General features: G+C 42.2%; 1 protein-coding gene across 8 annotated transcripts in view; it reads right to left on the reverse strand.

Moving 5' to 3' along the window:
* Nucleotides 1-15292, reverse strand: part of LOC124777276 (Fanconi anemia group A protein homolog) — a 246329-nt gene that overhangs the window by 132731 nt on the left and 98306 nt on the right. For all 8 annotated transcript variants that reach the window (XM_047252617.1, XM_047252612.1, XM_047252614.1 and 5 more), the window contains one exon: nt 14758-14881. In XM_047252617.1, coding sequence (XP_047108573.1) covers nt 14758-14881 — 124 coding nt within the window. The remainder of the gene's footprint in view (nt 1-14757; nt 14882-15292) is intronic.

Genomic DNA, 15292 nt, shown 5'->3' on the forward strand with positions numbered 1-15292 from the left:
CAATTGTTCTAGGAGACGAAAGATGGGGTGGTAAGTCACAGATGCAAAGTTTCGAGCACAATGCTCAGCCAAATGCTCTGCGATTATGTCTGGGTCAGTATACAGGGTTATTACAAATGATTGAAGCGATTTCACAGCTCTACAATAACTTTATTATTTGAGATATTTTCACAATGCTTTGCACACACATACAAAAACTCAAAAACTTTTTTTAGGCATTCACAAATGTTCGATATGTGCCCCTTTAGTGATTCAGCAGACATCAAGCCGAAAATCAAGTTCCTCCCACAATCGGCGCAGCATGTCCCCATCAATGAGTTCGAAAGCATCGTTGATGCGAGCTCGCAGTTCTGGCATGTTTCTTGCTAGAGGAGGTTTAAACACTGAATCTTTCACATAACCCCACAGAAAGAAATCGCATGGGGTTAAGTTGGGAGAGCGTGGAGGCCATGACATGAATTGCTGATCATGATCTCCACCACGACCGATCCATCGGTTTTCCAATCTCCTGTTTAAGAAATGCCGAACATCATGATGGAAGTGCGGTGGAGCACCATCCTGTTGAAAGATGAAATCGGCGCTGTCGGTCTCCAGTTGTGGCATGAGCCAATTTTCCAGCATGTCCAGATACACGTGTCCTGTAACGTTTTTTTCGCAGAAGAAAACGGGGCCGTAAACTTTAAACCGTGAGATTGCACAAAACACGTTAACTTTTGGTGAATTGCGAGTTTGCTGCACGAATGCGTGAGGATTCTCTACCGCCCAGATTCGCACATTGTGTCTGTTCACTTCACCATTAAGAAAAAAATGTTGCTTCATCACTGAAAACAAGTTTCACACTGAATGCATCCTCTTCCATGAGCTGTTGCAACCGCGCCGAAAATTCAAAGCGTTTGACTTTGTCATCGGGTGTCAGGGCTTGTAGCAATTGTAAACGGTAAGGCTTCTGCTTTAGCCTTTTCCGTAAGATTTTCCAAACCGTCGGCTGTGGTACGTTTAGCTCCCTGCTTGCTTTATTCGTCGACTTCCGCGAGCTACGCGTGAAACTTGTCCGCACGCGTTCAACCATTTCTTCGCTCACTGCAGGCCGACCCGTTGATTTCCCCTTACAGAGGCATCCAGAAGCTTTAAACTGCGCATACCATCGCCGAATGGAGTTAGCAGTTGGTGGATCTTCGTTGAACTTCGTCCTGAAGTGTCGTTGCACTGTTATGACTGACTGATGTGAGTGCATTTCAAGCACGACATACGCTTTCTCGGCTCCTGTCGCCATTTTGTCTCACTGCGCTCTTAAGTGCTCTGGCGGCAGAAACCTGAAGTGCGGCTTCAGCCGAACAAAACTTTATGAGTTTTTCTACATATCTGTAGTGTGTCGTGACCATATGTCAATGAATGGAGCTACAGTGTTTTTATGAAATCGCTTCAATCATTTGTAATAGCCCTGTATACAGCTCCACATGAGGAAATCCCAGATATACTCCTGCATGGACCATGGAGCATGGACCTTGCCGTTGGTGGGAAGGCTTGCGTGCTTCAGTGATACAGATAGCTCTACCATAGGTGCAACCGAAACAGAGGGGTACCTGTTGAGAGACAAGACAAACATATGGTTCCTGAAGAGGGGCGCCAGCATTTTCAGTAACTGCAGGGGGAACAGTCTGGATGATTGATTGATCTGGCCTTGCAACATAAACCAAAACGGCCTTGCTATGCTGGTACTGCAAATGGCTGAAAGCAAGGGGAAACTACAGCTGTAATTTATTCTGAGGACATGCAGCTTTACTGTATGCTTAAATCATGAAGGCGTTCTCTTGGTTAAAATATTCCGGAGGCAAAATAGTCCCCCATTCGGATCTCCGGGCAGGAACTACTCATGAGGACGTCATTATCAGCAGGAACAAAACGCCCTGTACAGGCTGGTGCATGGAATGTCAGACCCCTTAATCGGGCAGGTATGTTAGAAAATTTAAAAAGGGAAATGGATAGGTTAAAGTTAGACATAGTGGGAATTAGTGAAGTTCGGTGGCAGGAGGAACAAGACTTCTGGTCGGATGAATACAGGGTTATAAATACAAAATCAAATAAGGGTAATGCAGGAGTAGGTTTAAAATAATAGGAACACAGATAAGCTAATACGAACAGCACAGTGAATGCATTATTGTAGCCAAGATAGACAGGAAGCCCACACCTAGCACAGCTGTACAAGTTTATATGCCAGCCGGCTCCGCAGATGATGAAGAGATTGAAGAAATATGATGATGATGATGACGATGATGATGATGATGATGATGATGATGATTCCCATACTTCTTTACAGAGCGTAGGGGAGCGATGCGGGAGACCCGCGCCGCCTTACTAGGCAAGGTCCTAGTGGAGGTGGTTTGCATTGCCTTCCTCTGATGAAGAAATGTATGATGCAATAAAAGAAATTGTTCAGATAGTTAAGGGAGACAAAAATTTAATAGTCACGGGGGACTGAAATTCAATAGTAGGAAAAGGAAGAGAAGGAAAAGTAGCAGGTGAATATGGACTGGGGATTAGGAAGGAAAGAGGAAGCCACCTGGTACAATTTTGCATAGAGCATAACTTAATCATAGCTAACACTTGGTTTAACAATCATGAGAGAAGGTTGTATATGTGGAAGAGGCCTGGAGACACTGGAAGGCTTCAAATAGATTATATAATGGTAAGATAGAGATTTAGGAACCAGGTTTCAAACGGTAAGACATTTGCAGGAGTACATGTAGACTTTGATCACAATTTATTGATTATGAACTATAGACTAAACCTGAAGAAACTGTAAAAAGGTAGGAATTTAAGGAGATGTTACGTGAATAAACTGAAAGAACCAGAGGTTGTACAGTCTTCAGGGAGACCATAAGGGAATGATTGACAAAAACAGAGGAAAGAGATACAATAGAAGAAGAATGGGTAGCTTTGGGAGATGAAATAGTGAGGCCACAGAGGATCAAGTAGGTAAAAAGGTGAGGGCTGGTAGAAATACATGGGTAACAGAAGAGATACTGAATTTCATTGATGAAAGGAAAAATATATAAAAATGCAGTAAATGAAGCAGGCAAAAAGGAATACAAACATCTCAAAAATGAGATCGACAGGAAGAGCAAAATGGCTAAGCAGAAATGGCTAGAGGACAAATACAAGAATGTAGACGCGTGTACCACTAGGTGTAAGATAGATACTGCCTACAGGAAAATTAGAGAGACTTTTGGAGAAAAGAGAACCACTTGTATGAATATCAAGAGCTCAGATGGAAAACCAGTCCTAAGCAAAGAAGGCAAAGCAGACAGGTGGAAGGAGTACACAGAGGGTCTACACAAGGGTGATGTACTTGAGAGCAAAATTATAGAAATGAAGGAGGACATAGATATAGATGATGTGGGAGATACAATGCTGTGTGAAGAATTTGACAGAGCATTAAAAGACCTAAATTGAAACGAGGCCCCAGGAGTAGACAACATTCCTTTAAAACTACTGATAGCCTTGGGAGAGCCAGTCATGACAAAAATTGTCCATCTGGTGAGAATGATGTACAAGACAGGCGAAATACCCTCAGACTTCAAGAAGAAATAATACTTCCAATCCCAAAGACAGCAGGTGTTGACAGATGTGAAAATTACTGAACTATCAGTTTAATATGTCATGGCTGCAAAATACTAACACGAATTCCTTACAGACGAATGGAAAAACTGGTAGAAGCCGACCTCGGGGAAGATCAGTTTGGATTCTGTAGAAATGTTGGAACACGTGAGGCAATACTGACCTTATGACTTATCTTAGAAGATAGATTAAGGACAGGCAAACCTACATTTTTAGCATTTGTAGACTTAGAGAAAGCTTTTGACAATGTTGACTGGAATACTCTCTTTCAAATTCTGAAAGTGTCAGGATAAAATACAGGGAGCAAAAGGCTATTTATGTACAGAAACCAGATGGCAGTTAAAAGAGTTCAGAGGCATAAAGGGGTAGCACTGATTGAGAAGGGAGTGAGACAGGGTTGTAGCCTATCTACGATGTTATTCAATCTGTGTACTGAGCAAGCGGTAAAGGAAACAAAAGAAAAATTTGGCAGGTGATGCTGAGGAAAATAGATTAGGAAATGAGATACTTAAAGTAGTAAATGAGTTTTGCTGTATGGGAAGCAAAATAACTGATGACAGTCAGAGTAGGGACGATATAAAATGTAAACTGGCTATGGCAAGGAAAGCATTTCTGAAGAAGAGAAATTTGTTAACATTGAGTATAGATTTAAGTGTCAGGAAGTCTTTCTTCAAAGTATCTGTATTGAGTGTAGCCATGTTGGAAGTGAAATATGAATAACTAGTTTAGGCAAGAAGAGAATAGAAGCTTTTGAAATGTGGTGCTACAAAAGAATGCTGAAGATTTGATGGATAGATCATGTAACTAATGAGGAGGTACAGAACAGAATTGGGGAGAAGAGGAATTTGCGTGACAACTTGACTGGAAGAAGGGATTGGTTGGTAGGAAACATTATGACACATCAAGGGATCACCAATTTAGTATTGGAGGGAAGTGTGGAGGGTAAAAATCATAGGGGGAGACCAAGAGATGAATACACTAGGCAGATTCAGAAGGATGTAGGTTGCAGTAGTTATTCAGAGATGAAGAGGCTTGCACAGGATAGAGTAGCATGGATAGCTGCATCAAACCAGTCTCTGATATCTGTAAAGGTGTCTGAGTTTACTCCAGACCTGGGAAGGAGAGGTTCGTGTTCCAATGGTGGAGACAAGTCGCTCCCAACACTCCTGCTTCCATCGTTTGATTACTTGATGGACACGGGCATGGTGCCATTTGAAGGCAATGAGGCCCTCCAGGGCTGGATGCCACTTATGACATTGGAGGGTCTGCCTATTGTTTCTAATGGCCGCTCTGATTTCCAGTGACCACCAAGGCACCATCTTCTGCTGGGGGCAACCTGAGGAACATGAGGCTGCCAATTCAGCTGCAGAAACAGTGGTGTTAGTAATGTTCCAGACCACCTCATTGCTGGTGCCATGCAACAGGTATCCAACAGTGGTGACAGATGTGAAAGCATCCCAGTCAGCATTGGTAAGAGCCCATCTGGGCAACTGACCTGAAGCGTGATGCCAGGGGACGGACAGCAGGAGTGGAAACTGGTCACTACCACAGCAGCTGTTGTGAGCTCTCCAGTGGACAGACAGCACAAGGCTAGAACTCAAAACGAGAGATCAATGGCCAAGTATGTGCCACACTGAAATGTGTGGGGGCACCTGTATTTAGGAGGCAAATGTTACATTGAGTTAGTAGACTCTTGACATCTTTACTAAGGCCAGCAATCTTGGTTCCACCACCACACAAAGGGTTATAGCCACTGAAATCACCCAAAAGCAGAAAAGGTGTGGGGAGATGAGGAATTAGTGCAGCCAAAACATGTCATAGCATGTCGCCATCTGGAGGAAGGTAGATATTGCAGATGACAAGTTCCTGTGTTGTCTTCACCCTGATAGCCACAGCTTCTCAAGGGGTTTGAAGGCGCACAAGTGTGCTATATATATATATATATATATATATATATATATATATATATATATATATATATATATATATATATATATATATATAGAGGTAACGACATATATACACACATAAAAAAAAGTTTTGCATCATCCTGTTTCCCAAAACTCCTGAAGACGGACGTTGACTGTGGATATGGTATCACAGACACTGTCCCTTTGACTGTTCAGAGATGTCACTAAACCTGCCCAAAGACGTAAACAACCATGCATGAGCAGTGCCTGTTAGATGGAGAGGGTCTGACAGCCAATCAGTTCCAGTCATTCCACCGGGAAGGAGGTACACGGCTCATGTTGTCTGTAGTCCAACCATGCCCAGACTGTCAATACCGCAGTTCGATCGTGTCCTCATTTTTACTTTGTGCCAGGAAGGGCTCTCAACAAGAGAAGTGTCCAGGTGTCTCAGAGTGAACTAAGGTGGTGTTGTTCAGACATGGAGGAGATACAGAGAGACAGTACCTGTCAATGACATGTCTTGCTCATGCCTTCCAAGGGCTAATACTGCAGTGGATGACCGCTACTTACAGATTATGGCTCAGAGGAACCCTGACAGCAGTGCCACCATGTTGAATAATGCTTTCAGTGTAGCCAAAGGACGTCATGTTATGAGTCAAACTGAGCACAATAGGCTGCATCACATGCAACTTCACTCCCGAAATCTATGATGAGGTCCATCTTTGCAAACATGACACCATGCAGAGCGCTACAGATGGGCCATGACGAATGGACTGCTCAGGATTGGCATCACATTCTCTTCACCGATGAGTGTCACATATGCCTTCAACCAATCGTCAGAGATGTGTTTGGAGGCAACCTGGTCAGGCTGAACGCCTTAGGCACACTGTACAGTGAGAGCAGCAAGGTGGAGGTTCCTTAACGTTTTGGGGTGGCATTATGTAGGGCCATCGTACACCGCTGGTGGTCATGGAAGGCACCACAATGGCTGTACGATACGTGAATGCCATCCTCCGGCCGATAGTGCAACCATATCGGCAGCACATTGGCGAGGCATTCGTCTGCATGAACGACAATTCGCAACCCCCATCGTGCACATCTTGTGAATGACTTTCTTCAGGATATGACATCGCTCGACTAGAGTAGCCAGCATGTTCTCCAGACACGAACCCTACTGAACATGCCTGGGATAGATTGAAAAGGGCTGTTTATGGACAACATGATCCACCAGCCACTCTGCGGGAACTACGCCAAATCACAGTTGAGGAATGGGACAATCTGGACCAACAATGCCTTGATGAACTTGTGGATAGTATGCCACGACGAATACAGGGATACATCAATGCAAGAGGACATGCTACTGGGTATAATAGGTACCAGTGTGTACAGCAATCTGGACCAGCACCTCTGAAAGTCTCGCTGTATGGTGGTACAACATGCAATGTATGGTTTTCATGAGTAATAAAAAGGGCGGAAATGATGTTTATGTTGATCTCTATTCCAATTATCCGTACAGGTTCCAGAGCTCTCGGAACCAAGGTGATGCAAAACTTTTTTTGATCTTTGTAACATACTTTACCTGACATGCTGTTAAAGTCATTCCGATTTGTGTAACAGCCCTGATAGCCATGGAGGGCGGGCATCTGCATTGCTGGAAACCAGGTTTCCTGGGAGGCCAAGCAGGAAGCAGGTGTAAGGCTTAAGAGTTGTCATAGCTCAGCAGTGTGGTTGAAAAAACTGCCGCAGTTCCACTGGAAGATGATGCTTTCTGTAGTCTGGGAAGGCATGAAGGGACCAAGGAGGCTATTTATGCCACATCGTGACCTTCTGCCACCAGTTGAGTACTGGTATCCATTTCCATTGTCTTTGAGGTGTCGGTAAGATCTAGGTCTTTGGGGGACGCTAAAATCTCCACCTCGTCCTCAGGTCTGGAACTGGTGACTGGTGACTGGGGGACCACCAATGTCGCACGATTCATAACAGTCTTCTTCTTGGACTGTTTGCCCTCTCGCTGCCTGTAGGGGATTGCTGGGAGGGCTTCTCTGAGGTAGCTTTAGGTACAGATAAAGACCATGAAGCCCTTCGATTAGCAGCTTGTGACTCCTTCAGCCACTGGCTGGTGTCCACATTTGCATGTGGAGCTCTGAGACCTTTGAAGATAAAGTCCTAAGAGACCCATTCTGTGCAAGAGGAGCTGGAGGAGGCTGCTGCTTCTCCATCTGGGAGGTGGGGACTGATGTCCCCATTTGGGGGGGGGGGGGGGGCACGGTAGGTGTTTTGGAAGCAACGGAAGAAGAGCTGCTCCACACCACCAGGGGGCGGGGGGTGGGGGGAATGTAGTGAGGTGGCCCTGAGAGCCCACTGTAGGAGGCTTAGCTGAGGGAACTACCACTGTAGTGAGGGCAATGCCATTGTAGCTGCTGTGTAGGATGACAGCATCCAAATGGGTTTCAGCCTTTCATATTTCTGTTTAACCTCTTGGTATATCAGCCTGTTCAGGATCTTGTACTCCATAATTTTCCTCTCCTTTTGGAGCACCACACAGTCTGGCGAGCAGGGGGAGTGGCGCTCTCCACAGTTGACACAGGTGGGAGTGGGGGCTCATGGAGTTTTTGGATGCAGTGGACGTTGGCAGTCTCTACATGTAGCGCTAGAATTGCACCCAGAAGACGCATGCCTGAATTTCAAACACTTAGGGCACATCACAATATAATCACCTTGACCTTTCCAGGCAATGAATCACCCTCAAAGGCCAAGATGAAGGCAGCGGTAGCAACCCAATTATCTTTAGGTCCCCTATAGATGCACTGGACGAAGTGAACACCTCACCTTTCTAAATTGGTGTGTAGCTCATCGTTGGACTGCAATAGGTGTCTATGGAAAATAATCCCCTGGATTATGTTTAGACTTTTATGGGGGTGACAAACAGGAATACCACCCAGCTTGTCACAGACTTGCAACACCCATGACTGGACTGGGGATGCTGTCTCAATTAGGATTGACCCATTTCGCATTTTGGACAGCCCAGCCACTAACCCAAACTTCTCCTCTGGGTTTCAACAAAAAATAGAGGCTTTGGAGCCAGAAAGGAGTCCCCATCACTTCTGCAGCAAACTAAGTATTGAGGCGAATACGGCTCTCTTTCGTCCATAGCCTTATGTTCCTCCCATGGTGTAGTCAGGGAGGGAAATGCTTTTGGAGTCGTACGTCTCAGCATTAAAATCTACCTTGCCTTTCTTGGAGACTGCTCGGGACATTTGGTAACAAGCAGAAGATGACTTGATCCACATCACTATGGGTCATCTGCCCTGATGCCACCCATTCCGATCAGGGGTTCTCGTCACAGGCACCATCCAACCACAGCATAAATCACATGGTGCAATGGCCATTGTCGAGAGTCTTGATGCCCCAAGAAGACAAGCCTCTACTCCTTGGCATATTTGGGGAGTTTGCAGCTCAGGCATCAGCAGTGTGATCCCTATGTTGTCAGGGGGCTACAACCAGGTGGGTACACGACGATCCCTCGATGACGGACTGGCTACTGTGTTGAATATTGGGTGCAAAAAGATCCATTATTATGAAGGGTGCAGAAGAGGACAGTGGACAATGGGAAAATATGATGCACACCATAAGGTGTCCTCGCTCAAAGAGCTGGAATACAAGTGGGGTTGCAGAGCCATAACAGTAATAGGTAGATAGGTCTCAATGCACAATGGATATGTGATGCACCACGTAAGGTGTCCTTCCCCATGTGGCCCGCACAGGAAAAATTTCAAAAGTGTAGAGGTTCAATCCTAAAAGGGGACTGTAGTATACTAAGTCAAAAAGTAGTAGACTCCTTTTAGTCACCTTTTATAACAGGAAGGAACACCTCGGGTCCATTCTAACATCCAAATCTACAGAGGGAGACAGAAGTGTCTTTTAGTTCTCTTTTCAATTGTGGTGTCCGCCAAACATGCAACTGACCACTTATAACAGCAATTGCAATCAACACCTAAATAAAGTTACTAGCAAAATAGTGAACTGTTCATTAAATAACTACACTAGTGTGACAATATGAGGTATTGATGCTGTTTTCATTTACTGTGTAATTGTGGCAGAAACAATGTTCTGAAAAACATTCGCATAATGTAAAAGACATAAAAGACTTCAAAAATGAAGAAATAAAATAGATACAGACATGTAGCTTTCAGACACAATAACTTCATGCAATGCTATCATCAGAAGTAATGATTGTTGAAATAACATTAAGCGATTAAAAGTTGTTAATTCAGAAGGTCACTGTGAAAATGTTCATTTGCTGTGAGATATTAACTTCCATAGTTTTAAAGATATTGTTGTGTCGTTGGAAGCACCTCATTTTTTTGAGATCACAAATGTATTCAGATTTGCATTAATATTTGGTGTAAATTACTGTCAAATCTCAAAGAGCTGTAACGTAGCCACCTTTAAGACTGTCTGACATTCCGCCATTTCTTGGAGCATTGTCTTGTTCTCAAGGCAATCCAAGCAACAGCCATCCAAACTCCCAGCATTGGGATTTACCCACTTCCAGTGACGCTGCTCATCTCTGCACCCGAACACACCTGAGGTGGTACATGACATCCTCGTCAAGCCAACTTGCACCTACCCCAAGCAAGCAAATTCAGCTCTTTCCAATACAAGTACTAGGTGGATGAAAACCCATCTACATACTCATAACATTACAATATCTACCACGATCCACATTGTCTGAAATTTGGGTCCATTCCACTTCCACCACACACCTTGCTTGTCATCACTGATGCCACCTCCCTCTACACCAACATCCCCCATGTACATGGTTGGTCTACTGCTGAACATTTCCTCAATCAGTGGCCATCTGGTTCCAAACCTATGACATCCTTCTTGCTCACTTTGATCAACTTTATACCTAACAATAAATACTTTACCTTTGAGGGACATACATACAACAGATTAGGGACATGGCCTTGGGAACCAGGATTCCTCATTCCTATGCTAACCTTTTCATGGGTCGCTTGGAGGAGGCATTCCCGGGATCAACAGCCTGCAGCCCCTGGTTTAGAGTATTGCTGTATGGTGAGGCATTCGCATCAGATAGGTTTGGCAGAGGACACTGAAAAAGTTCACAGAGAGGCAGCTCATTTTGTATTATCGCGTAATAGGGGAAAGAAAGCCATGGATATGATACATGATTTGGGGTGGCAGTCACTAAAACAAAGGCGGTTTTTGTTATGGCAGTACCTACTCATGAAATTTCAATCATGAACTTTCTCCTCACAGTGTGAAAATATTTTGTTGGGGCCCATCTATTGCCATGTTATATATTTTGTAATAAAATAAGGGAAATCAGATTTAAGTGTCTGCTTTTTCCACATGCTGTTTGGGAGTGGAACAGTAGATAAGTAGCTAAGGTGGTTCAATGAAATCTCTGTCAGGTACTTAATTGTTAATTGTAGAATAATCATGCAGATGAAGATGTAGATACATAGATGACATCTTTGCTACGAAGACTCATGGTCAGACTGACCTGTTAAAATTCTTGGAATCTCTAAATATATTCTCCAAATTAAATTTCACATGGTCCTATTCCGAATCCAATGCCACTTTCCTTGATGTTAAACCCATCTTCACTGAGGGTCAGCTACACAATTCTGTTTACATTAAATCAACTAACACATTACAGTTCTTTTATTTTACAGTTACCATCTTTCCCATGTCAAATGTTCCATTCCATACAACCTCAGCATTTGAGACAAATGTATTTGTTCTGATGTAGACTCTTTATAGCAATACATCAGCATTCTCATCTCAGCCTTCATTAGATGTAATTACCCCACCAGCCTAGTTCAAAGCAGATTTCCTGGGCTATCACTTCCATTCCTGGTACTGCTGATGCCTTCCAAAAAACTACTACTTTGGAGTACACCTCTTCTCAGTCAGTATTATCCTGGTCTGGGATGTATTAATCAGCTACTTTGACAAGCCCCTGAAATGAGATCCATTCTGTCCGACGTCTTACCCACCACACCTACAATAGCTTTTCATTGCCTTCCCAATCTCTGCAATATCCTTGTCAGATGTTATGCTCCTTCTGTGTCCATTTCCCTACTCCATGGCTCCTACCCCTGTGAGCATAACCGGTGGAAGACTTGCCCTAAGCACTCTCCCACCACAATCCATATCGTCCCTGTTAACTGGCAAAACACATACCATAAAAGGGAGGGTAACATGTGAAACAACACAGGCAGTGTACCTACAGTTATGTGAACAATGTTCTGCCTTTTACATTGGTATGACTACCACCAATTTATTAGTTATGGTGAACAGGCATGGGCAGAAGGTGCATACTGGCAAGACACAATACCCTGTTGCAGAGCATACTCTGCAATGTGACAGTCATGCCTTCTGTGGTTTTTTAACCAAATGTAACATTTGGATTCTTCCCCCTGACATCAGTTCCCCAGACATCGGTTTCTCATAACTCTGCACGCAGGAACTGGCATTATAACATGTCCTTGTTTGTTACCATCGACCTGGCCTTAACTTACATTAATTTCCTCAGTCTTAGTGTTCCTTTCTTCACTCCCTTCTAGTTTTTTACATCTTTTATTTTCTGAATTGTTAATCCTCCTCCCTTCCCCCACCCCTACAACACACAATGGCCTTAGTTTTTATTAACTTGCGCAAAATGCTGTGTCAGTAATCTGGTTTTCAAATCTCATCTGGTGCAGTTCCACAATCAGTCTTTCCTTCTCATCCCATCCAGTATGTCTCCCCTGACCTGGAGTTCTCTGCAACTTTTCCAAACTTTCCCCATTTCCTAAGCGTCACCGGTCCTTTTGCTTCACCACTCTTCCCTCTCATTCAACCCTTCTGCCTGAAGAGGAAGCCACAGCCTCTGAAAGCTTGCAACTTTCTATGCTTTTATATGGTGACTAAATGAACTAGTGTAATTTGTTATGTCATATCTATGCACATGTGGCCATTTCTCTCTGGCAGAGCATATTTGATTAAATGAATTGTCATATTCATTATAATTTCACTCTTTCAAGAAGTAAAAAACTTTTCTTATGCAATTTGTTTCTTCTGTGTTACATTTCTCCGAATTGTATAAATAATTTTTGATTCCTTGAAAATGGCCAATATCCACCCTCCCGTTTCACAGGAGATCTTTGGTGGAATTTGGAAGGCTGAAAATGAGATACTGGCAGAAGCAAATCTCAGTCAGTAGAGCACTTGCCCATGAAAGGCAAAGGTCCTGAATTCATGTCTTGGTATAGCACATGGTTTTGATCTGCCAGGAAGTTTCATCTACCTTCCTCCACTATTTCAGTTGAATTCACAACATGGACCTAATGTTTACATAACTCTAAGTTTTTTTAGCCTACTGTTACTCTATGACTAGGTAGATGCTTAAGCCATTCTCAAACCAGGACTGCAGACAAGTGTCTCACTGTGTTAGAAGTGTGAGCAGTACAGTGCAGGAAAAATGCATGAAGTGAAACAACACATTCAAGTAAAATTACAGCAATGCATGTTCCAATATAGTGAGAAGTATTTTTGGCTGATGGTAAGATACTTGAAAACTGTGTGATGTGAGAGTATCTGAGAAGTCATGTAATGTTCAGCAGCCTGTGGCAACAGAAACACACAAATGCTGAGTAGAAGAGATTGAAAATAGGGAAAACACTACAGCAGAATCTCCTATGGGAATCCTGCCAATCTTATTCACTTTTCTGTGAAGAGCTTTGTACGGGCAAATCTCTTCCTAATCCATCCACATTAAGGAAGTACTCTGACAGCAGAAGCTAACATATTGGACAATAGGTTGCAAATGAAAAAGAGTAGCAATTCAAACCACAGACTCTATGATCACATGTCATTGTGGAGTCATTGGAAGAAGATCGCCCACACAAAATTTCTTTTATTAACTGTGAACATTAGGAAAAAGCAAATTTTTTGCACCATTAGTAAACTGATCAAAATCTCCGCATGCCATGCAGCCCGAAGGCATTAAGGATGACAATTTACTACTCTTTGTAATGGATGTTGCGCCTTCTATGGTGAGTTCTGCCAATTAACTAAAAGCATTATACAGTAAAATTGTGTGTGTGGCTTGTTTAATTTACACCTCACACAGAGCTACAGAAGAGATTATTAGTAAATTCAATGTTGACAAATTCATTGGTTGTGCCAAATAAGTATTTTTTTAAAATCCCTTCATGTGCACAATTTAAGTTGATAGCTGCAGACATTTCCTTATCACCATCTAATATTTAACAAGACAGGGTCCTGGATTGATACCTGCAACTATTACTGCTGGAACTTCAGTGTTCTGAAAATCATAATTTATTCATTCAACAGCAGTGAAGCCACTTCAGTCAGATTAGACAAAGAATTAATGTCCAATAGTGAAATTTCAGGCAAACTTTCACACATAAAATCAAAATTTGGATTTATTTCCACAGGCATAACTATTATGGGGAAATCAGAAGTGCAAATAGAGGAGCAGATAGAACAAGCGAAAAAAACTGAATAAATTATAAGCTTTTTGTAATAAAGTGGGAAGAGAAGTGACAAATAAAATGGAAAAACTTTTAGAAAAAAATGATAAGTACACACAGTGTCCCATTTGAATGATTTTGTTAGGTGAAAAGTCCTCTCTTAATCATTTAGATGTAGATTCAAATGATACTGTCCAATTTAAATATGCTCTTCTTGTGTCAGCTGAAGTAGAAAAAAGTTTTTCTAAGTACAAAGCCTTGTAGGCTGACAACAGGAAATCTTTTTTATTTGAAAATTTTCACAAGGTATTCATTGTATATGCAATTTGGAGTTCATAAACTGAAGTAAAAATGAGGAAGTACAAAAAAACACATCACACATTAACTATGTTCTGATAACGTTTATAAAAAGTAATTGTACAACAACATTAAATTCCACAGTTTAGTTTCTCATACGTATTTCATTCTGAATTACTTTGTTCTTTATCATAAATTGACTTATTGATTAATTTGCAACAGAAATTTTACCTCATTTTGACATTGTTAGGTCATATTCTTTATGCTGTTGTGTACATTTTTGTAAATTTTTAGTCATAACAGCATAATTTTTGTGCATATTATCGCTATTTTTAGATCACAAAAATCCTAGGACTGCACCAAGTAATTGGCCACACAAAGCCAACAAGCATTCAAAATGATCTGATCTAGAAATGAATACTTACTGCAGATAAAAATTTGCTTAATGATTTTGGAGCTGTACTACCTGTCCAGTCTGGTTGTTGTTTAATTACACTGTACATCAACCGTACACTTTCCTCTGTTATTCCCTCTACATCCATTGTCACACTGTAATGAAAAAAAAATGCACATTATCAGTATTACACAGATTATGAATGGGATGTTAATGCGTTATGCACTCATTGTGAGAGTTACAACACCAATAGTACAGTAAACTCTTGTAGGAGGAAACATCAACAGATCAGTTGACATACATAACACATAAGCTGTACATAACTTTGCTTTATTGATACAACACCTGGACAGAAAACAGAAACACGAATTACTACAAACATGGAATAAGAACTACAACACATGCCTCTTATGTTGTTAAAGAGTTCTGTCTTTGGCAGCTGTAAGTCAAGGGCATGGCAAATATGTCATGCAGTGATGGTCTTTATTAGCACTCCACAGGAAATAAATACCTGGCTCATCAGGCTGATCAGCAGTTCATATCTTGTCATTCTTTATGTTGATTTT

This window comes from Schistocerca piceifrons, chromosome 2 (assembly GCF_021461385.2).
Source record: "Schistocerca piceifrons isolate TAMUIC-IGC-003096 chromosome 2, iqSchPice1.1, whole genome shotgun sequence".
NCBI classification, from domain to species: domain Eukaryota; kingdom Metazoa; phylum Arthropoda; class Insecta; order Orthoptera; family Acrididae; genus Schistocerca; species Schistocerca piceifrons.